The sequence below is a fragment of the Schistocerca gregaria genome, chromosome 3 (assembly GCF_023897955.1).
Source record: "Schistocerca gregaria isolate iqSchGreg1 chromosome 3, iqSchGreg1.2, whole genome shotgun sequence".
NCBI classification, from domain to species: Eukaryota; Metazoa; Arthropoda; class Insecta; order Orthoptera; family Acrididae; genus Schistocerca; species Schistocerca gregaria.
This window is the reverse complement of record NC_064922.1, coordinates 118,502,785-118,525,516: the sequence shown is the minus strand read 5'-3', so window position 1 is coordinate 118,525,516 and position 22,732 is coordinate 118,502,785. Positions and strand designations below refer to the sequence as shown.

General features: G+C 41.6%; 1 protein-coding gene across 1 annotated transcript in view; it reads right to left on the bottom strand.

Annotated features, from left to right (window-relative positions):
- Positions 1-18,209: 18,209 nt before the first annotated feature.
- LOC126355276 (uncharacterized) overlaps positions 18,210-22,732 on the bottom strand; it is a 384,087-nt gene continuing 379,564 nt past the window's right edge. The window contains exon 14 of the mRNA XM_050005563.1: positions 18,210-18,461. Within this exon, the coding sequence (XP_049861520.1) occupies positions 18,327-18,461 (135 nt within the window). The 3' untranslated portion in view covers positions 18,210-18,326. The remainder of the gene's footprint in view (positions 18,462-22,732) is intronic.

Below are 22,732 nucleotides of genomic sequence, written 5' to 3'. Positions count from 1 at the left end.
TAAAAATAAGTTTTAGGTAATGTCCACTACTGAAAGTACATCTGAGACAGCATGAAATGCCTCACCTGTTGTTGGGACTATGGCCCATCTTCCTGAGAGGTCCAGACAAGTGCAGTAGGTGGATGATGACACACCTCAATGAAATTGTGGACAGCATGGGAAAGACTAGTGTCCAATCTGTCTGCTTGCTGGGGGAGGAGGGATCTTGGCTGAAATGTAAGGAGCTCTGCCAACAATAATAGTGCACTGGCAGCACACAGCTGCAAATCATGACCGTGTCAGCATGAATGGCGCCTGTTGCCTAAACAATGTAGCATTTGTCACTGTAGATCAGAGAAAGAAAATGTTAATATATTATTAGTTAACTGCAGGAGAGTCTGCAGAAATGTCCCAAAGCTATTCTCACTTATAAACAGTAAAAATGTCCACATACTACTAGAGATAGGAAGCTGTCTGCAACAAGATGATAGTGGCAATGAAATATGAAAAATCAACTTGAATGTACATTGCAATGGTAAACAATACTGATGGTGGAGACATGTTTATAACCATAAAAGATATGATAATACTTAGAGAGATTAGTGAATATTCAGAAAGTGAAATAATTTGGATGAAGATAAGTGTTATAGATGCTTCATATATGTTAATCTTTTCAGACCTCTTGCCTAAGCATCAATGGTGGCGGAAAATTTGGGGGGAACTTCAAGAATATTTTGCATAAATTTCCTGGTCATGCTATAGTGATAGGAGCTTACCAGCTGTGGACTGGGAGACTCATGTGATTTGAGTGAGTAGTAGGGACAGGGAAATGTATTAAGTTGTTCTACATGGCTTATCTGAAAATTCCTTTTAGCAGTTAATTGCTTACACCTGCTGATGACAAAACAGTGCAGAACTTCTTGACACAGTTGGCATAGAACAGGGAATCAGTGATCATAGGGCTATTATTACAGCATCATTGAATATGACCATAAATACAAATACAAAGAAAGGTAGGAAGAACTTCCTGTTTAGCAAGAGTGACAAACAGATTTCAGGTTACCTGACAGGCTAACATGAAAATTTCATCTGCAAAAGTTTGATCTTTAGTACTGCAGATTTCAAATGCATCCTACAATATGCTGTAGACAGATATGTCAAACAAAGTTGTGAGGAACTGAAAGATCTACCAGGGTTCAACAGCTGCATTAGAAACCAGTGAGAAGTGCAACATAAAGATACTAAACTGTACAGTAAACCTTAATGATTTTTAAATAGGTGCATGGTGTTTATTTTAATTGAAGACATTGAAATGTCTCAAAAACTGCATATCAGATCATAAATAGTTATGATTCCAATCTGTTTGTCTCAGAGGGGTACATCCAGTGATACCACACCAGACTCCCCACCACAACCAGTGTGTGGGTAGCAACTTTGAAATCTTTAATGGGAACCCACATGGGCAAAATCTACATACATTTTGCCTGATGCATTTTCTTCATTTCACTGCAGATGGCACTGATTGGGGGAATAGAAATGGGTACACAATGCTCAACAACCCTTCAATATCTAATGGCACTTGGGACCCCACCCTCATGTTGTTAGGGTAGGAAAGGCTATTACTTCATAACTTCTAATTGAAAACCCCATTGTAACATTGTATTCCTCCGCCATATTGAACAGGGGACTACGCGCCAATGTGGTCATGGCCTGAGGCGAAAGCTGCTCTACTTTTACAATTAGAATAAGTGGTCAAACATGGTACCACCAACTTCAATACACATGCTGATCTGCTTTTCAAATGACCCTACACAGGATAAATGCATATTTGTGGGAATGTTAGTACAGGTATTTCTGATGCAGATGACCATGTCCTCATGACCAATTGCACTAGCTGGTACACATTATCTTTTACAACTTAATGCAGTGATTAATAGGGCACCCTCAGCAAATTGACTGACCAATGTAAACACAGTCTAATACTTCCTGCGCATCAATTACGTAATGTCCAGGGCAATCATTGTACTGAAATGAAATTCACTGTAGATATCCAGGGCAACATCCTGCAGTAGTGCTGATAGTTCCTCTTCCAAAAATATTCGATACTCATGTCCATTGAATGTGCTGTTGATAAAATGGACCAACTAGTTTGTTCCCCATGATGTCATACCATACATTAACTGACCATTGTGCTGTAACCAATGGGGACTGTCTACGCTCTAGTAATGCATGTTATGGCGATTCACACTACCACGGTTTGTGAATGTAGACTCATCAGAAAATAGTAACTCAGCAAATCATTTGGGAGTTGTCTGCATTTGTTGACATGCCCATTCACAAAACACTACCGGTTACGGAAATTGGTGTCTGCCCTGATAGCTGAGTGGTTTGCATGATGGACTGCTGTCCTACGGGCCCAGGTTCGATTCCCGACTGGGTCGGGTATTTTCTCCGCTCAGGGACTGGGTGTTATGCTGTCTGTTGTGCTGTCTTCATCATCATTTCATCCCCATCTGGCATGCAGATTGCCCAATGTGGTCTTGAATGTAATAAGACCTGCACCAAGGCTGCTGGACCTGCCCCACAAGGGGCCTCCCAGCCAATGACGCCAAACACTTTTTTTCCATTTTCATGGAAATTGGTGCCATGAAGTTCTTGATGTAGTATCACGTGGTATGTATGATACGTACAACAATGCAGTCTTGGGACAGCCACATCCGATTGGTTTGTCGTAGTCGCTCGACTCACTCCAGTCCTGCTCTTCCTGGGCCTCAAGATACCATCCATGCTCTGCAGTCGGCCGTCCCACACGATGACCTGTCAGTGCGGAAGCTTTTTCTTATGCTCCGCCTTTTCACTGAGGATATCAGTTTTCAGATCGATTCTCAGGCCACCGTCTTCCTGATTAATATGGCGACATATACCCGGCTGGGCTCTCCTGAGTTGTCATCTCCCTCTCACTGTTTGTTCCGGTGGCATTACGGATAGCAGTCAAGCAGGGACTTGATCAGCTCCAGGCCACTGGCATTCTGGAGCCTGTGACTTACAGTGCCTGGGTGACACCATTGGTGATCAAACGGAAACCCAATGCATCTCTTTGGCTCAGTGATGACTTCGGTGCTACTGTCAATGCTCAGTCCCTCATCAACACTTACCCTATTCCCCAACAGGAAGATCTTCTCGCCAAGTTTGCTGGGGAAGATTATTTTTCAAAGATCGACCTCCCTGAGGCATACCACCAGTTACCCTTGGATGCCGAATCTCACAACATCATGGTTACCAACATGCCTTTTGGACTGTACAAGTACAAGCACCTTCCCTTTGGTGTTTCTTCGGCACTGGCCATTTTCCAGTGGTTCCCCACCTGCGTGAATTATCTGGATAACATCTTGGTGACTGGGCTTTCCTGCCATGAGCATTTGCAAAACCACAGCACCTTATTTCACTCTCAGCAATCTCCAGGTTTACACTGTCGGCTGGACAAGTGTTGTTTTTTTCAACCGGAAGTGGAATACTTAGGCCACTGGCATAGCAAAGAGGCATTTGCCCTTTGAGTCGTAATGTCGTGGCCATTGAGGCACTTCCTCGTCCCAAGGACTCATCTGAACTCCAAGTGTTTTTAGCCAACGTTACTTATTACTTAAAGTTTTTGTCCCAGGCTGCCTACATTCCTCAACTCCTTGATCAATTGCGTCGCAAAGGGGCACCTTTTGATTGGACTCTTGCCTGTGACCAGGGTTTTCTTCATTTAAAGACAATGCTGAAGTCCGCCCCTTGTCTTACTCCCTTCTCTTTGGACCACCCCTTGGTTGTGGCGGATGATGCGTAGGCATATGGCATTGGGGCCTTCCTTGCACATCGGGGTGCCGATGGCTCTGAACAACCCATTGCTTGACGTTGACCACTGCACAATGTAACTACTCCCAGTTTGAAAAGGAGGCCCTCATGACCGCGTTCGCCATACAAAAATTTCACACCTATCTTTTTGGGGAAAATTTCACCCTCTAGATGGACCATAAACCCTTAGCTACACTTTTCAGACCCCACTCTCACCTTCCAGAGCAGACAGCTCAATGTCTCCAGTGCTGGGCGTTGTTTTTATGAAACTACGCTTACACCATCTGGTATAAGCCCACCACCCACCATGCTAATGCGGACACTTTGTTATGTCTATCAGCAGGTCCCAATCCTGCCTTTGACCAATAGGAGGTTCTCTGCTTTCACATTGATTCCACCCATCAGGAGCGCTTGATGGTCTGCCTATTATGGCTGCTCATATTGCCACGGCTACCCGCCGTAACCCTATGTTGCAGCAGGTTCTCCACTATGTGGTCCAAGGGGGCTCGTAACTCGCCAGATACAGTCCAATATTAGCCCCTTGTGCCACGTGTCCCCACAGGCTCTCTGTGGTCAATGGTGTCCTTCTGTTGGCTACGGAGTCAGATGCCCATCAGGTGGTCATCCGTCCCGATTTATGGCTTCAGGTGCTCAGTTTCTTACACTGCAGGCGCTGGGGTAAGTACCGTAAGAAAGTTTTGGCTCGCTATCTGATGTATTGGCATGGCATCAATGGCAATATTGACTGCCTGGTCCATGGGTGCACTTTTGTGTGCATCACTGGGTCACTACCATGCCTGCCCCCAGTTGCTGTCACCCTCAGTTGTTTGCACCCTGGCCTGTGCCTCACCGGCCCTGGGATTACGTCCATATCGATGTTGCAGGCCTGTTTTTGGGGTCCATGTGGTTACTTATCGTTGATGCTTGCTCCAAATACCCATATGTCATCCGCATGCCATCCACCACCACGGACGCTACACTCATGGCCCTGGCCTAGGTTCTCACCATTGAGGGCCTGCCACACACATTGGTCTCCGATAATGACCCCCAATTCACGACTTCTGTCGGGCCAACTGTATCAAATATATCCGTAGCCTGCCTTTCCACCCTTCATCCTATGGCGTGGCAGAGAGGCTTGTCCACACACTTAAGCAACAGTTGACAAAGGTGGTCGACTCATCTCCAACCATGTTGTCTCTCACCCTGTTTTTGAGCACCTATCGCACTACGCCAATTGACAGATGCAGTGCGGCAGAGCTACTTCATGGGCAACAGCCGCGGACTCTATTCCATTTGCTGATGCAGTCCCCCTCCTGCCCCCACTCCTGGCCCTCTCAGTGTTACACCCCCAGTGTGGCCATGTGGGCCCACGAGTACGGGTGCAAGGCGAATTAGTTGCCCGCCACAGTCATTGTGGCCCTTGGGTGGTGTGTGATGTAGGTGCATACGTCAAAAGGGTTGGAGTGCCGCCATCATAATCAGCTCCGCCTGCATGCCCCCACAGGACTCGTGCTGCCGCCTCCTCCCCTACCTCCTTCTGGTATGGACTTGGTCCTTGAGTCACTGCGCCTGCCCCCAGTTGCTGTCTTCCTAGGGGCCTGTCACTGGCCCAACTCAACCTTGGGTGGATCGGCAGCTCCTTCCCCTGCCCTGGACCCTGGGTCGGCTGTCATGGTTACCTCGGGCATCCCTTCCTCCCTACCAATGGCGGTTGATGAGCCCGGCTGTTCCTCCCACTGCCACCCACCTTGGCACCATCCTGGGCATTTGCACCTCTATGCGCAAGTTTCAGGAGGGAGGGACCTGGTACCATGCACCGCGGAATTTGAATCCACGCCAGACGGCATGGACGTTGAAGACTCCTAGGGATCTCTGCACCATCGCACCATAAGCCGTGGTAGTGTGCGCCTCCTAGCCCTTGTTTAATGTGAGGGTGCCATAGTGGAATACATGATCCCAGCAGCCAATGGTGGCACCCCCGATAATGTACACTCCTGGAAATTGAAATAAGAACACCATGAATTCATTGTCCCAGGAAGGGGAAACTTTATTGACACATTCCTGGGGTCAGATACATCACATGATCACACTGACAGAACCACAGGCACATAGACACAGGCAACAGAGCATGCACAATGTCGGCACTAGTACAGTGTATATCCACCTTTCGCAGCAATGCAGGCTGCTATTCTCCCATGGAGACGATCATAGAGATGCTGGATGTAGTCCTGTGGAATGGCTTGCCATGCCATTTCCACCTGGCGCCTCAGTTGGACCAGCGTTCGTGCTGGACGTGCAGACCGCGTGAGACGACGCTTCATCCGGTCCCAAACATGCTCAATGGGGGACAGATCCGGAGATCTTGCTGGCCAGGGTAGTTGACTTACACCTTCTAGAGCACGTTGGGTGGCACGGGATACATGTGGACGTGCATTGTCCTGTTGGAACAGCAAGTTCCCTTGCCGGTCTAGGAATGTTAGAACGATGGGTTCGATGACGGTTTGGATGTACCGTGCACTATTCAGTGTCCCCTCGACGATCACCAGAGGTGTACGCCCAGTGTAGGAGATCGCTCCCCACACCATGATGCCGGGTGTTGGCACTGTGTGCCTCGGTCGTATGCAGTCCTGATTGTGGCGCTCACCTGCATGGCGCCTAATACGCATACGACCATCATTGACACCAAGGCAGAAGCGACTCTCATCACTGAAGACAACACGTCTCCATTCGTCCCTCCATTCACGCCTGTCGCGACACCACTGGAGGCGGGCTGCACGATGTTGGGGCGTGAGCGGAAGATGGCCTAACGGTGTGCGGGACCGTAGCCCAGCTTCATGGAGAGGTTGCGAATGGTCCTCGCTGATACCCCAGGAGCAACAGTGTCCCTAATTTGCTGGGAAGTGGCGGTGCGGTCCCCTACAGCACTGCGTAGGATCCTACGGTGATGGCGTACATCCGTGCGTTGCTGCGGTCCGGTCCCAGGTCGACGGGCACGTGCACCTTCTGCCGACCACTGGCGACAACATTGATGTACTGTGGAGACCTCACGCCCCATGTGTTGAGCAATTCGGCGGTACGTCCACCTGGCCTCCCGCATGCCCACTATACGCCCTCGCTCAAAGTCCATCAACTGCACATACGGTCCACGTCCACGCTGTCGCGGCATGCTACCATTGTTAAAGACTGCGATGGAGCTCCATATGCCACGGCAAACTGGCTGACACTGACAGCGGCGGTGCACAAATGCTGCGCAGCTAGCGCCATTCGACGGCCAACACCGCGGTTCCTGGTGTGTCCGCTGTGCCGTGCGTGTGATCATTGCTTGTACAGCCCTCTCGCAGTGTCCGGAGCAAGTATGGTGGGTCTGACACACCGGTGTCAATGTGTTCTTTTTTCCATTTCCAGGAGTGTATTTAAATGCCTACCTCTCGCTCAGCCAGTCAGTTTAATCTTTACGTACGTCTCTTAACGTATCGCCTCGACAGCAGACAGTGTGTTTACTGACCTTTGTTTTTGTTTCTAGTGGACATCTTGGTTTCGTTTGGTTGTCTCTGTCACCCTGTTGCTTCTTGCGTGTTGTCATCGTAAGGTCATGCTCAATCATCCGTCGTTTCATGTCCATCCTTTCTATTCTTTTGTTTATTCACAGGCCGCTCTCCATTTGGTCCTGCCACACCTTTTTCTCGGCCATCCTGCGACCAGAATGGTTGTGGTTACAACAGTCTATTTCCTTTATCTATGTAAGTGTTGGGGGCAAGGCCATGTACTGCCATAAAGTCAAACATATCTCTGCTGAGGGTGATTAGATTTGTGCCAACATTGCCTGCAGTATTGACACCAGCCAACTTATTCATTGATGCAACTATAGACGTGGTTTATTTGTAGCTTAAGTTCATGATCTTTGATTGCCAGTTCCTTCTTATCTCTCAAACTGAGCATATGATGCAAGTGTTTCCTGTATATGTTCAATTTATGTTCACAGCAATAAACTGTAGAATACTTCTCCAAGGTGTCTGTATGTCATTCCACTTGACATCAGTAACCTGATATTCCTACAGACGGATCTGTAGTCTCTCTCTCTCTGATTTTCAGAAGGAGACTGTATACCCAGTGTCCTGTATTTCCACTGTCCTAATTCTGCTGCATTTCACAAGTGTCCTTTCTTGAAGATCTAACTTATTACTTGTTCTGGGACCTGTGATTTCTTGCACTTTATCTGCGTTATCTCTGTGCTGTATCAGATTATCATACTGTGTTGTCATCTGGAAATATTACCAAAATGATGACAAGAGTTTTTTCCTGTGTAGTACATGTTTGCTCCCATCATCCTTAAGACAACACCTCTTTATGTACATTTTAGGGTGGTTCTGTTCTTTACCGGGCAGAATCATTAAACTCAAACATTTGCTGCAAAGCTCACAGTGGCTGTCAGTATTGTGTGCAACAGCCTCCATGGGTAAATTGGCAGTGCCAGTGATGGCATTGTATGCGTGATTTGTAGCCTTTGCCCAGACCATATCTACATGAGCTGAGAAGTTTCTGCTGTCATCAAGGAAAACTCCTAAATACTTGCATACAGTGTTTCTTATTCTCTGACATAATGGATGTTTTTAAGGAGAATTTTCCCTTAAGAAGCGTGTGTTTTGCAGCTATTGTTATTTTTGCACCTACATTACCTCAACATCATTGACAACACATGGTTTGCATTTTCTTCTAGATTGCATCTGGTATTTCCAGAAACCACCACCAAGATATCATCATAACAATCCACACCTCCATTCACTTGATCAGTCCCATTCAGCAATGGATTGATTGCTAGGTCCCAAAATATTGGTCCACACATGAAGCCTTATGGTCAGGCCCGTATAATTGGGTGAGCTGTGTGTTGACCACGTGTCGCATCCAGTGATGCCTATGGACTGAGGATGACATGGCGGCCAGTCGGTAGCATTGGGCCTTCCGGGCCTGTTCGGGAAGAGTTTAGTTTAGTTTAGTTTATAAACTAAATTAATGTATTGTGTGTACATAGGCCGAAGGAGCCATTATTGGATAATTATATGATTGGAGAACAATTGCTGGAAACAGTTACTTCCATAACATATCTTGGACTGTGTGTAAAGACAGATTTGTCATGGAATGACCACATGAAACAAATTACAAGTAAGGCAGATGCCTGACTGAGATTCATTACAAGAATCATCAAGAACATGTAGCCCATTAGCAAACGAGGTAGCTTACAAAATTCTTGTTCAAGCAATACTTGAATATTGCTTAGCAGTCTGGGATCTGTACCCGATAGGATTGTTAGAGAAAATGGAGAATATCCAAAGAAGAATAGCATCTTTTATTACAGGTTCATTTACTAAGCGTGAAGGAATTATAGAGATGCTCAGACAATTCCAGTGGCAGATGCTATACTAGAAGCACTCTGCATCAAATGGCTCTGAGCACTATGCAACTTAACTTCTGAGGTCATCAGTCACCTAGAACATAGAACTAATTAAACCTTACTAACCTAAGGACATCACACAAATCCATGCCCGAGGCATGATTCGAACCTGCGACCATAGCGGTCGCTTGGCTCCAGACTGCAGCACCTAGAACCACCACGGCCACTCCGGCCAGCCACTCTGCATCACAGGGGGGTTTACTAAAGAGGTTCTGATAGTGTCAACCAAGAGAGTCAACCAATATATTGCATCCTGCTATGTATTTCTCATGAAAAGACCATGAAGATGAAAGAGAGAAATTCAAGCCCACACAGTCAATTACCGGAAATCATGAACTATTTGTGACTTGAACAGAAAAAGGGGGATGTGACACGGGAACACGGAGTATCCTGCACCACATATGATAAGGTGGTTTGAGGAGTGTAGCTGTAGGTGTAGTTATTTATGGGAGGCAGACAGTATAAGTCTGAATTCTGCCACATGCTGTACTAATAACTGAGTCTAATGATACTTGACTTCATCTCCTCATCATTATTGCACCCACTTATTTGTTTAAGTTGAATGATTTCAGTTGTGATTCATTGATATTGTAGTCATAGGACAACATGTTTTGAAGTTTTGTGTGGTGCACAGTGTCATATTTCTGAGCATTTAAAGTACATTTTCATTCTCTGCATTCCATTGAAACCTTATCAAAAAGTCTGTGTGAGTATTTTTGAAGATATTTTCAAGCAGTGCTGCATTAAATTAACTATATCATGTGTAAAAAGGTTTCTATTAATATTGTCCACCAGATCATTAATATATGACATGAACAGCAAGGATCCCAACACACTTCCCTAGGGTATGCGTGAAGTTTCGTCTACACCTGCCAATTAACACACTGTCAAAGATATTGTGCTGAATCCTTCCAATCAAGAAATCCAGTCACAAATTTATATTGATGACTGATATGATTTTACTTTCATTAAAAAGCACTGCTGTTGTACTGAGACAAATGCTTTTCAGAAGTCAAGAAATACATGTCTACTTTATTGCCTTGACCCATGGTTCTCAGGATGCTGTTTATCAATACAATGACCAATATTTTCAGAATTGATGCTGGTTGGCATGGAAAATGTCAAGGTTGGAAGCAGCTCATTATGTTTGAGCTCAGGTCATGTTGTAATATTTGACAAATGGATGTGAATTATACTGGACAGTAGTTTTGTGGATCACTTCTGCTGTGTTTCTTGTATATGAGTATGAACTTTCTTTCTTCCAAAAACTGAATATAGTAATATTCAGGAGAAGAATTTCTTGGTATCAGTTGCATTCGCTGTGATTCCCATTCTGTTGGTAAAGAATGAGAATTTTAGCATTCAGCATATTGTTCCCAACAGACATAAGGAAGTGTGTGCCAATGATGAAGCAGATGAATTTCCATAATTGTACATGATAGATAAAATCTTCCACCCTGTGTGCTGTAGTGTGAAATGTATGGTCTCTCTATGATATAGTAGTTAGGGAACTGGGATGGAGATACGAATATGGGGAAGCTCAATATGTTGGGAATCAGTGAAGTGAAGTGGCAAGAAGAACAAAATTTCTGATCAGGGAAGTTTAGGGTCTTCAATACAAACTCAGAGAGAGACAGTGCTAGAGTATGTTCAGTAATGAACAAGAAAACAGCAATGCAGGTGAACTACTATGAATAACACAATGAACAGGTTATCATCATCGAAAGACATAAAGTGATGAACCACCACAGTATTACTGATATATATGATTGGTAGCAGCACAGATTATACAGGGTATGAAAAAACCAAAATGAGATAAAAGAAATTACTCAATTCATTAAGGAAAATGAACATGTAATTTTGCTGGGGGCTAGAATTTGATTATATGAAAAATAATAGAAGAAAAAAAACAGTGGGAGACCATGGGCTGGATAAAATAAATGAAAGGGGAAAGCACAATTTTTGCATTGTTAAAATATTGTTTAAGAATAACTAAGGAATGCTATATATATGGAAGACCCTGGTGAACACAGAGAGTATTCAGATGGGTTGCTTAGAGGAAACTAGATTAAGTCGAAACAACCAGGATTGTTGAAAGTATCAAAGAGAAAATTAGGCTCTGATTTATTGTAACAGATAAAAAGAATGTAGTAGAAAATAAAAATAAATGTCCAGCCAAAAGACATGGAATTATGAAGAAGGAGAGGGAAAACTACACACAAAAACAAGGCCTCACTGAAATCTTTGGACAATATTAAATTTAATTTATGAAAGAACAAAACATAAATATGCAAAAACTTAGGAGGAACAATTGAATACACCGAAAAGATAGGAATACAATGAAAAATTACTTTGATAAAAAGAGTAACATGGTTGAACAGTAATGGCTTGATAAGAAATGCTAAGCAGTATAAGTATGTATGACTGTGGGAAAGATAGATCTCATATGTAGGAAAATTAAAGAACTCTTTTGGGAAAAGAGACAAAGCTGTAAGAACAAGAGCTTACATAACAAGCTAGTGCTAAGGAAAGAAGGCAGAAAGAATATATAAAGGGTCTATACATAGTAAGTTAGTATGAAGACAGTATTATGAAAAGGAGACAGGAACTGGATTAAGATGAGATGGGATGTGATAATATTACAAAAATTTGGCTTATCACTGGGAACTTAACTTGAAACAGTTGGAGCAGATGACATACTCTCAGAATTGTTATGATCCTTTAGAGAACCAATTATGAGAAAACATTTTGCCTAACAAATATTTCTTGTGCAACAACAAATTTAAATTGAAGGAGATGTATTGGCTATGAGAAGTAATCTTGGAGGCTTGCTAGCAGCTGCATCCTGCTACAAGTGCAAGTGAGTGTGTGTTTGCCAAATGTAGTATCACTGAGTGTGGAATTAAATCAACCGATGGTGCAGGCCAGCCAATAGGGGCCACCTCTAGGAAGCATGCACATGGCACGATCTCCACCGCACTCTTCTATTGAAAACTCAACTCTGTAATAAAGCCAATTGCATAATTTTCAGTAAGCCAACAAATATCAGCACTACCATTCATAAATCCTCTTGCCATAAAGTGTGATATAAAAATACATTCTTCAGATCTATGTCTAATCACATGCTTAATGTCCAAATGAATACAACTGAAATACTTAAAGGATCAAAAATAATAAAGTCAGTTGTCACTGACAATGCATACAATTCAGCTATAATAAATAAACTCTCTCATACAATACAAAAAAGCCACCTAATTACTGAGCAACCAACCACAAAAAAGAAAATCACATTTGCAAATCTATCCTTCCTAGACATAAGATGTATGACAAGCCTAAGCTTCTTCACCAACAATTAAATGCAAAATAAAATTATCCATAGTACCCAAACTACTATGTGACAGTATCAAAAATCAGGTGAGCACAATCGTATTTGCAACTCGTGTCCAAGTTGGACAAACTGGTAGACGTTTCAAAACCAGTTGCAAGGAGTACATGTATGCACCCTGTCTCAACAAGCTCAACAAATTGAGTTTTGTCACACATTTTGCCTGAGAAAGCAATTCTGCAAACAGCATATAGTAGAATCTACAGATACTTTATCTTCCTAACAAATGTATACAACTTGACTTTCTTATAATTTTTATCAAAATACATGTAGCATTGGATTACCAACTGTGTGATCAAATAGAATGGGCAAAGTTCATTTTCCTACGGCACTTCCAGGGTTTAATAAGTCAGAGCAGCTAATCATTCACTTCCCATTCCCTCATCCTCTCTCCCCCTGCTTAACAGTATTAGTATCTATATTGCAAGCCATAACCTATCAAAGAATAATACTAATTTTCTTTTACTGCTTAAGTTTGAGTCCTGTAGTTAACTGTTTTTAAAAAGGACCTAATGGTATTCATAAGTTCTTTCATGGCTGCCCAGCACCTATTTTTGCATTCCAAGTAAAACAAAAAAGTTGCAAAAATTGTAATATATAATTAATTTGTTTTTCATTTTATCTGGAAGTTCCTTCTTGCTGCTGTTCCTAAGGAAAGATGGGAATATTTGCTTTATCTTGTTACATCTTTCATTGTGGTATACTGTGTACACAACTGTCACAAAAATGTTATCATTGTAGTTATAAGTTACTTTTACATTGAGATAAATGTAGATAGAATCTCCATATCGACCTTGCATACACAGCCATGAAACAGTACTCCTTTCTTCCCTTCCTGGTACTCATACATTGTACTATGTCAGTTTTGTTATTACCAAGGGTTTTACAGAAGATGGCGGACAGTGCAATGCATCATATTGAGAATGCTCTTGTGATGATCGGAAAAGTGGCAGAAGAAGGAGGATATATGAAGAAGGAAATGAAGAACGACTTACTAGAGGTGGTGAGTGAAATAAGAAAATGCATAGAATCTATGAAAATGAAACAAAAGCAAATAAGTTGGAGAATAGGAATCCTACAAGCAAGAGAGGTTAGGAACACCCAACAAGAGGAGACGAGCGGGGGAGAAGACAGCTGCACCGGTGGACAACTAGCGACATCTATTGGAGAAACTCAGGAAACAGCACATAGCAGACAGTGGCCTGCTGGGCACCTAGCAACATCTATTGGCAAAACACAGGAAATGGCGTAAAGTGGACAGTGGACTGCTAGTCGCTTAGCAACATCTATTGGCGAAACGCAGGAAACAGCACATAGCAGACAGAGACAGATGGAAGAGACACCTACAGGACCTGACAGAAACTTCAACGGAGACATTGGTGTGGGTAGCTTTCTGGAAAAAACGAAAAAAAAGGTGGAAATAAAACTGAAATGGGAGAACTGAGGCATTAAGTGGAGGAGATAACTGATTTCTTAAAAAAACAAATACTGATATTAATACAAGAGCAAATAAAGAAAACTCTAGAAAAGGAAAGCCACCTAGATGTAGAGAAAACCAAAACTGATGGAAACAATATACATACTAAATACATCAACAAAGTTAAACCAGAGGGAACGACAATATACAGAAATCCTCTGCTCCAGGAACAAAATCAGCTACAAGTCCAAATCAATGCACATGAGCTACATAATAAAACCCAAAATCAGGTTAATGAACTAGAGGAACCGACTTGGAGTACTGTGGTAGGGAGGAGCAGGTACAGAAGAAACCAGAGTAATTATAAAACCATAATGGGTACAAAAAAGGATGAAGAAATGCAAGCAGCAGAAACATTAGCGTGGCTATACATCGGTAACTTAAAGAGAACCACCTCAACTGCTACAGTAGTGAAATACCTTAACAAGAACGGAATACTGGGACAACTAGAATGTGAAGAACTGTGCACACTGGACAACAACAAAGCCTTCAAAGTAGGCATTCCGTTTGAAAAGCTACAAATCACACAAGAACCAGAATTTTGGGCAGAAAACATAAAAGTACGTTGATCTTGTTTCCCAAGACGATCAATGGAAGAGGGAGCAGAGCTCAACTAAACTAAGAAGAAAACCAGAAGAGCAAGAAATAAAAGCAGTCTTGTGGAATACAGAAGGAGTAAAAAGTGCTCTTAACCTAACACCAACAGACATTCTGCAAAACTCGGATCTTGCAATCCTAACAGAAACCTTCCTGATAGACATCTGGCAACATAAAGATTTCTATAATTATCACACAATCGCAAAGAAGGGAGAAAGAGGATGACCCATGAGAGGAATATCTATCCTACTGAAACCCTGGATGACACCCACAAAAAAAATCATAAAACAAGAAAATAGTATGCTAGTAGAAGCGGCAAACATAAATATAATTGCAGCCTATTTTAAACTGCACACAAATGCTGTAAAAATAATTGATGAAATAGTCACACTCATCAAACAATGTGGCAGCAAAGCCACCATTATTGCACGTGATCTCTACTGCAGAATAGACACAGAAAACTATAAAACAAAAAACCCTAGAAGAAGATGGTTTCACCCTACTTAACGACAGACAGATACCTACATACATATGCCACAATGGGAAAAGCACCATTGATATCGCATTAACAAGAGGAGACATAGAAAGATGTATTCAACCACTCTGGCATGACTCCATTACTCCTATACGAAAGCACATTCCAATGAAGATAAAAATAAATATCTTCACATCAGCGCCAGCAACAAAGACCCATCAAATCACAAAAAGAAAAATTTAAATAGAAAAATTAATAAACCAGCAAGAACAATTAATACAAACAGAAACTTTCATAGAGGAAGGAGACCCTGACAAAGCAACAGACCAAATAGAAGAACTCCTAAAAAATTCAGTGATACAAACAATCCCCAAAACAAGGACGGCCTACACATGGTTCGATGCTGAATGCTACAGCAAAAGGAACACTGCTCTAAGAACCCTCCACAGACTAAGAAACCAGCATGATGAGGAAACATACAAACTGTATGCAGAAGAGAGGTGAATCTACAAAAAAAACTAATAGAAGAGAAGAAAAAAGAATACATAGAAAGAGAGGCAAAAAGAGAAGTGAATGAAGCAGAGAAAGACCCATACATAGCAGCAAGACCAAGAAAAATGGCTTATACACCAAATATAGACCTGAAGGAATGGAAAGACCACTTCAGTAAGATACTGAACAAATGAGGACTCAAAACACCCCCAAAGAAAGGGAAACAACATCAAACTAAGGAAAAAGACAATACATGAGAGCCCCTAAATGAAGAAGACGTGAAAGAAGTAATCAAGAAAGCAGCAGGACCTAATAATATATATAATGAACATATAAAAGATGCAAAAGAGGCCCTCCAACACATATGGACCAAACTGTTTAACAAATGCTTGGAACTTAGAAGAATTCCGACACAAAGGAGACACTCGACAATAAAAATTCTCTACAAAGGTAGAGGAGACCCAATGGACCCAAACAAGTACAGAGGCATATCCCAGGAAAATGCTCAATTCAAGATGTTTTCAAAGATAATAACACAAAAAATCCAAGCCTCTGTGGACAGTCATCTCCCAGAATGACAAATGGGTTTCAGATCTGGAAGATCATAACTTATGGCAGTCAGGCTCCTTCTAAACAACATCGATGAAGCGCTACAAAAGAAACAAATGTTCTACACAGTGTTCATAGACTTTACCAAAGCCTTTGACCTATTGGAAAGAGAGCTCATAGTCCGAAAACTGGAAGACACAATGGGAGAAGATAGCGTATGGGCAAGAATAGTCAAGTCAATCCTCGAATACAAACTAATTATAATATCAGACAACCTCTCTTTTTCTAACCCCATTCTACAATCGAACGGAGTCTTACAGGGTGACCCAATGTGCCTTTTGCTGTACGTTCTTGCCACTGGAGAAGTACTCCGAATTGGAGAAAATGAAGAAGATGTGTATGTATATGCATACGCTGATGACATAGCCATAGGTTCAGCAGATATACAGAATCTGCAGAGAATCATTGAGAAAATAGACAGATGGTGCAATGATCACAAACTACACATAAACATAACAAAGACAGAAATGGTAATTTTCAGAAAAGGAGGCAAAACACCCAAGAATGTGGAAATAAGTATCAGAGGACAAAAAATAAAAATCTCATCAGACTTAGGAGTGACATTGCAACCAACAGCCAAATGCTTCACAAAACATACAACAGAACATGCAGCCCAAGCAATAATAGCAATACAGGACATCAAAAACATCCGCCTACTCAGTCTAGAAACAGCCATGAAACTATTCAACACAAAAATCTAGCCAATCCTGGATTATGGGATGGAGGTTATAGGGGACCACCTGACAGAAAAAAATCTAGAAACACTAGAAAAGGTAAAATTGCCCTGTCTAAAAAGAGCACTAGTTGTCTCTAAGACAACAAGATCTAGACTAGTGTACCTGCTAGTGAGAGAGACATTCCTGATTGAAGACATCAGACTTCGACATATGATGCCACACACCAGGGCTTCCAGAAAGCAACTGGAGATCATGGAGGACAAACGAGAAAAAATATGGCTGGAGTTCTATGGCACCGAAGCAATGACGAACCGCTCATGGACAGCACCAAACTTCGAACAGCAACATGTCGTAACTAGACTTTCTATTCACAGCTTTCATCATCTAATCTGCAAAAACAAAACTTATCACAACCCAACCCCAACATGTGTATGTGAACTGTGTAACAAAGCCTGTGAACGATATCACATAGAACTGTGCAGTAAGAGTGAAATCGATAAATGAATATGCAAAAATGTAAAATGTGAATGTAAAATATTAAGCAAAGTAACTGTATATGGCTATTTGGCTGCAATTTTATTAATAATTTTGTGATTACCAAAGATTATACGTAGGCCATACCTTCCTCCCAGGTTTATCTCGTACCAACCAGACATGAGTTGACACTGTCATAGTTTGGTACTCTCTTAAACTTGTAACTGGCTATACTGTATCACTAATATTTTCATAACACCTAACACCATAACTATATTCCAGTTCAGTCCAGTAAATTTAGTTAAACATAAAAAAGTTGCATCCCTTGTGTACTTATCACTTTTAATTTTACCTAATTCATTTTTAATTTTATTGTATATCAGGCCAACCACACACTGCTTTTAAAATCATGTGATGCATACAAGTATGTGCATTTAGACGATTACATTTCGTAAGTGCAGTTTTTATGCTGACTTCTAAACAACCAATGGTTGCACTACACTTTGTATTTTATGTCATATGTATTGTATACCCTTGAGAATGGTTACACAGCCAAAATTACACAGTACTGAATATAAAATGATGATTTAATCCTAATAATGAAAGCTAGTGTAGCAAACTGATATCATTCAACAAAATCATATAATTCAGCTGTGAAACAGGGGAGTGTTTCAAAATGAAAATGGCATAGAACAAGGAAGTTGGAAGGAAATAAAGGAAATCATATTCACTAACAAAGAAAACACTTTTAAGTTCCTTTATATTTTATTATAATGTGTGTGAAATACAGTACAAAAATATGTTTTTTAGTATTACATTGTACATTTACTCTTTGAATACCATTGCTTTTTATTAATGCACAGGTAACTGTCACTCTATTCCTGTGTAATCATTTGTAAAAATTCAGGAGTTGCATCATCATCTAGGATGTCTGAAATTTCAATATTGATGTAAGAACCCTGTTTGCATTCTTTCCCTGTCAGCCAGTATGTGTCCATAAGTCCTTTTCCCTGTCAAACAAACATATGTAAATCATCCACAAAACTGTAAATTGAAAGATACATTAGCAGGTCATAATTTGTTAGTTGAATACAATGAGTATTGTAATGAACATATAAATCAAAAAAAAGTTTAAGCTGGCATGAATTCATAACTAAAGTACCATACATGCAACACTTAAGTGCTTATAATTATTATAAAATGACTTTAGAAGGAACTGATTACTATCAAATACATGTGGATGAGTGTGACTAGGGGTGGATGAAAAGGGTGGGTGTTGGTGGGGGGGGGGGGGGGGGGGGGTGAGGAGTGTAAAGTATGAGAATGTACATAAGAGGACAATCCCACAAGTTATATTTTATGATATACAGACAACCACCATTTATTTTCTGCCATAGTTACAGCAGTGTAAATGTTGAAGAATGCCCAGCTTGCCACCATGTGCTACATGAAGAGATGAACCTCACCTTTACCTCATCATCAGAGCAGAACTGCCATTCTGAAAAACATTCCTTCAATTTAGTGGACAGGTGATGGTCACTCACTGCCAAGTCTGGACTGTATGATGGACAGGTAATTATGTTCAAACCAAAAACTTGCAGGAGATCCGTGGCTTGATGGTTGCAAAGTGCGAGTGAGCATTGTTGTGGAGAGTGCTTATGCCTTTGCTCAACATCTCTTTTCTCCAGTTCTGAATTGCCCTTCTGAGCTTTATCACAGTAACTGCCAGTGCCTATTGCTGTCTCTTCAAGCATAAGTCAACCAACCACTAGTGTCCACCTCAACTGTCAACACACAGTTGCTGTGGCTTTACCAACAGCTTTGTTTGAAATTTCATGACTTTTGCAGTGAGGGGTGCAATCACTGTTGTTTTGTTTCAGGTGTAAAGTGGAATGATCAGGTTTTGTCACCCATGGCAACAGAGTCCAAGAAGTTGTCTTTTTTTCAATGTATAGTGGTGAAGAAATTCCCAGGAAGGATCAACTCATTGATATTTATGGTCTGTCAGAAGATACAACACCGATCTTGCACACACCTTCCAGCATTGCAACTTTTCTATTTAAATCCTTTGGCTACCCAAGGAACCAAAATGCAGAAAGCATCCAAGGTGATCCTCTGATCTTTATACACTATTTCTTTAATCTTTGTTAGCTTGTCTTCAGAAATTGATGGCCTAAAGCTATTTTTTCCATTGTGAACTTCAGTATGACGGGTTGTAAACACTCTACGCCAGTTGCAAATGTTTTTGACATCCACTCATGACTGTCTATACGTGTGTGTCAGTTGGTGATGAGTCTCAGTTGGTTTGAGGCCTTTTGCATTCAAGAAGTGAATAACTTCACATTTAGCAGGAGCATTTGGCAGGAGCTCCATTTTGAATTGCTGACACGCCAAGATTGAGCATGCAAGTGAGGCATGTGCACGTATATTTGGGACTGGGGGATCACCAATCAGAACAGTGTGGCCAACAGCCACATTAGCAGTTTCTCAGTATCCCCAGTGTTTTGGAGACCTTTCTTTTGGGATTGCCAACATACAGGGTACGTTCCGAAAGTAATGCAATTGAATTTCCCGCGCCGCTCCTAGTAGTCGGAGTGGGAGCGGGCCACATGGAGTAGGTGGGGGGGACGCTAAGCTTTGCCGCGAAACCGGTTTCAGTGCTCTCCGAGCTGTGGAAGAAGCAGGACGTCTGTTATTGTAAACCTCTGCGCGCCGTCCGTGTCACGGAAAAAATGGGATCGAGCAACGTTACGCGATTAAGTTTTGTACTAAACTGAACAAATCTTTTGAGGAGACTAACAAAATGATTCGTGAGGCTTACGGGGACTCTGCTCTGTCCTACTCACAAGTTTCGAGGTGGTTAAAGGCCTTTAAGCCCAAAAAGGCAAGAATGAGCAAATCAAAAGTGAAAACAATACTCATTGTCTTTTTCGACAGCAAAGGAGTGGTCCATAAGGAGTCTGTTCCTCAAGGACAGACAGTTAACGCTGTCTACTACGTGGATGTGCTGGAAAGACTCTGCAAAAGGGTCGTCAGGTCGAGAAAGGACATCTCCGCTACCTGGCAACTCCATCACGACAACGCGCCTTGCCACAACGCGCTACGAGTCCGCGAGTTCCTGGCCAAACACCAGGTGCCAACGCTGCCCCCCCCCCCCTTTAGTCCTGACCTCGCCCCAGCTGACTTCTTTTTGTTTCCTAGGATTAAGTCAGCCCTGAAAGGAACCCGTTTTTCGTCCATAGACGGGATCCAATCCGCCGTGACGAAGACCTTGCGAGAGGTCCCAGAAGACGCCTTCCAGGGTGCGTACCGGTCATGGCAGAGTCGCTGGAAAAAATGTGTAGAGGCCCAAGGACAGTACTTTGAAGAATTTTAAGTGTTTGTGCAAATCTGTTCAATAAATTACTTTAAAAAAAATAATTGCATTACTTTCGGAATGCACCCTGTATAATACAGCTGTGAGGCTTTATGTTGGATGCAGAGTTGCAAAACATATTTCAGATTTATAAAAACAGTGAGTGGTGAGTAATCCACATATTAAGGTTTCTTTTCATTCCAATTACAGGTGGAATTCTTGTCTCTGTGTGAACTGTTATTAAATATATCATCCCATACTCTACAACAACATGAGGTCAACTGAAGAACATTTTTAATTCCACAGTGAAAATCTACCCTTGGAGTTGTTTAATTTTCTTTTAATTGTACAACTGTTGAAGGTCATGCGGGAAGCACGCATAATGCATTGCTCACAACAAGGGATGACAATGATTGGTTCAGTCATCCAAAACACTGTGTATAAAAATGGAATTGTCAGACTACTTGATCAACCATGAAATACTGACCTACCCACAATAATTAGAAAATCTCATACAATACATTCGATTTCATATCATATGACACACCAGTTTTCATTTATAAATCATGTAAGCAAAGACTGCTGTGCTTTCACACTTCCTAAGGTGCTCAGCTGTTTATGCTCTGACTGTGTGATTTATACTATTCAGTATTACATTGAAGCCTGTGTCGCCAATGTCTTAAATTTTGTCTTATGATGGTCTGCTGGCCCAAACCAAGAACATGATTGAGGTTAATCTTTTCTTTTTTCAATCAAGACATAACAATTGCTGTAGCTCCTTAGACATTATGTTTAATATTATTTTTCAAACTAGCTCTTGATATTTGCATGAAAGATTTTTTTCATTCAAGATATGCTTAAATATTAGCAATTTCTATTAGGTAGCCATCACTCATAACTGTACCATCTGTGGCACTTCATTGACCACAACTAAGCTATTAATATTCTGAGACTGGTAGTGACACAACCACCAATAATTTCTTCTGGGTCAAAAATAATACTGCCCATTTCTAGAGTGCCATACTATGATGTCCACTATGTTGTGGGCCAAATGGAACATAAAAAAGTAATGTGCTGCATTTTCCAGTCAAGTTCATAGATCTGTTCTCATTAACATAAATATTCACATTGAAGTGGCCTTAGCTTCAACTGTGTATAAACATCTGATGATTTTCTGTGTAATGCTACATATCTACTTAATTATTAGATGTACATTAGCTGAGTAGTATATGGGAAAGAAAAGTATATCTAATTAAGATGTAATTCTCATAATTATCAGTCTTGGGTAGCTAAGAACTAGTTCTAACTGGATTGCTTATGTTCTTCACAGTAGTGGCCTGCAGTGACTTCTGCCAGTCATCATATACTTTTACTTGTTCCACATCCCTGAAAGTTAACCTTGTTTGAATGAATGAATGACTGAGTGAATTAAGTAATTAATCTATACTGCTGTGATTCTGTAGAGCATTGTAATGAAATGCATTGTATTCCACCCATCTGGACATAGTTCTCTGTCTGGTCAGTGTGTGGTAAATACTGCTACAAGTGGCATTAATTTACTTACAAACTCAATATAAATCTTTACAAGGATTCTGTCCAGCAGCAGGGCCATGTGTTTTAGCAGTTTGATATGTTTTTGAACATCACTGGCGACAATATGTTGGTTATTACTAATTTCACTCTCAAACAGTGTTGCCAACACATGTTTAGACATTTCCCATCCATTGGCAGTCTTAATGTATGATTATAATTTATTTAGGTTTTTGAAGGGCTCCTGTGTTAGAATTTGTGCAATATGTTTCCAATATTCATGTATAGTTATGGTGCCTGCATGTCCACTGCAACTGTAAATGACATTATCATTCTGTCAACAGTCTCTGACAGCCACATTACACAGCTGTAGCATCATAGGGTGCATCATAACAG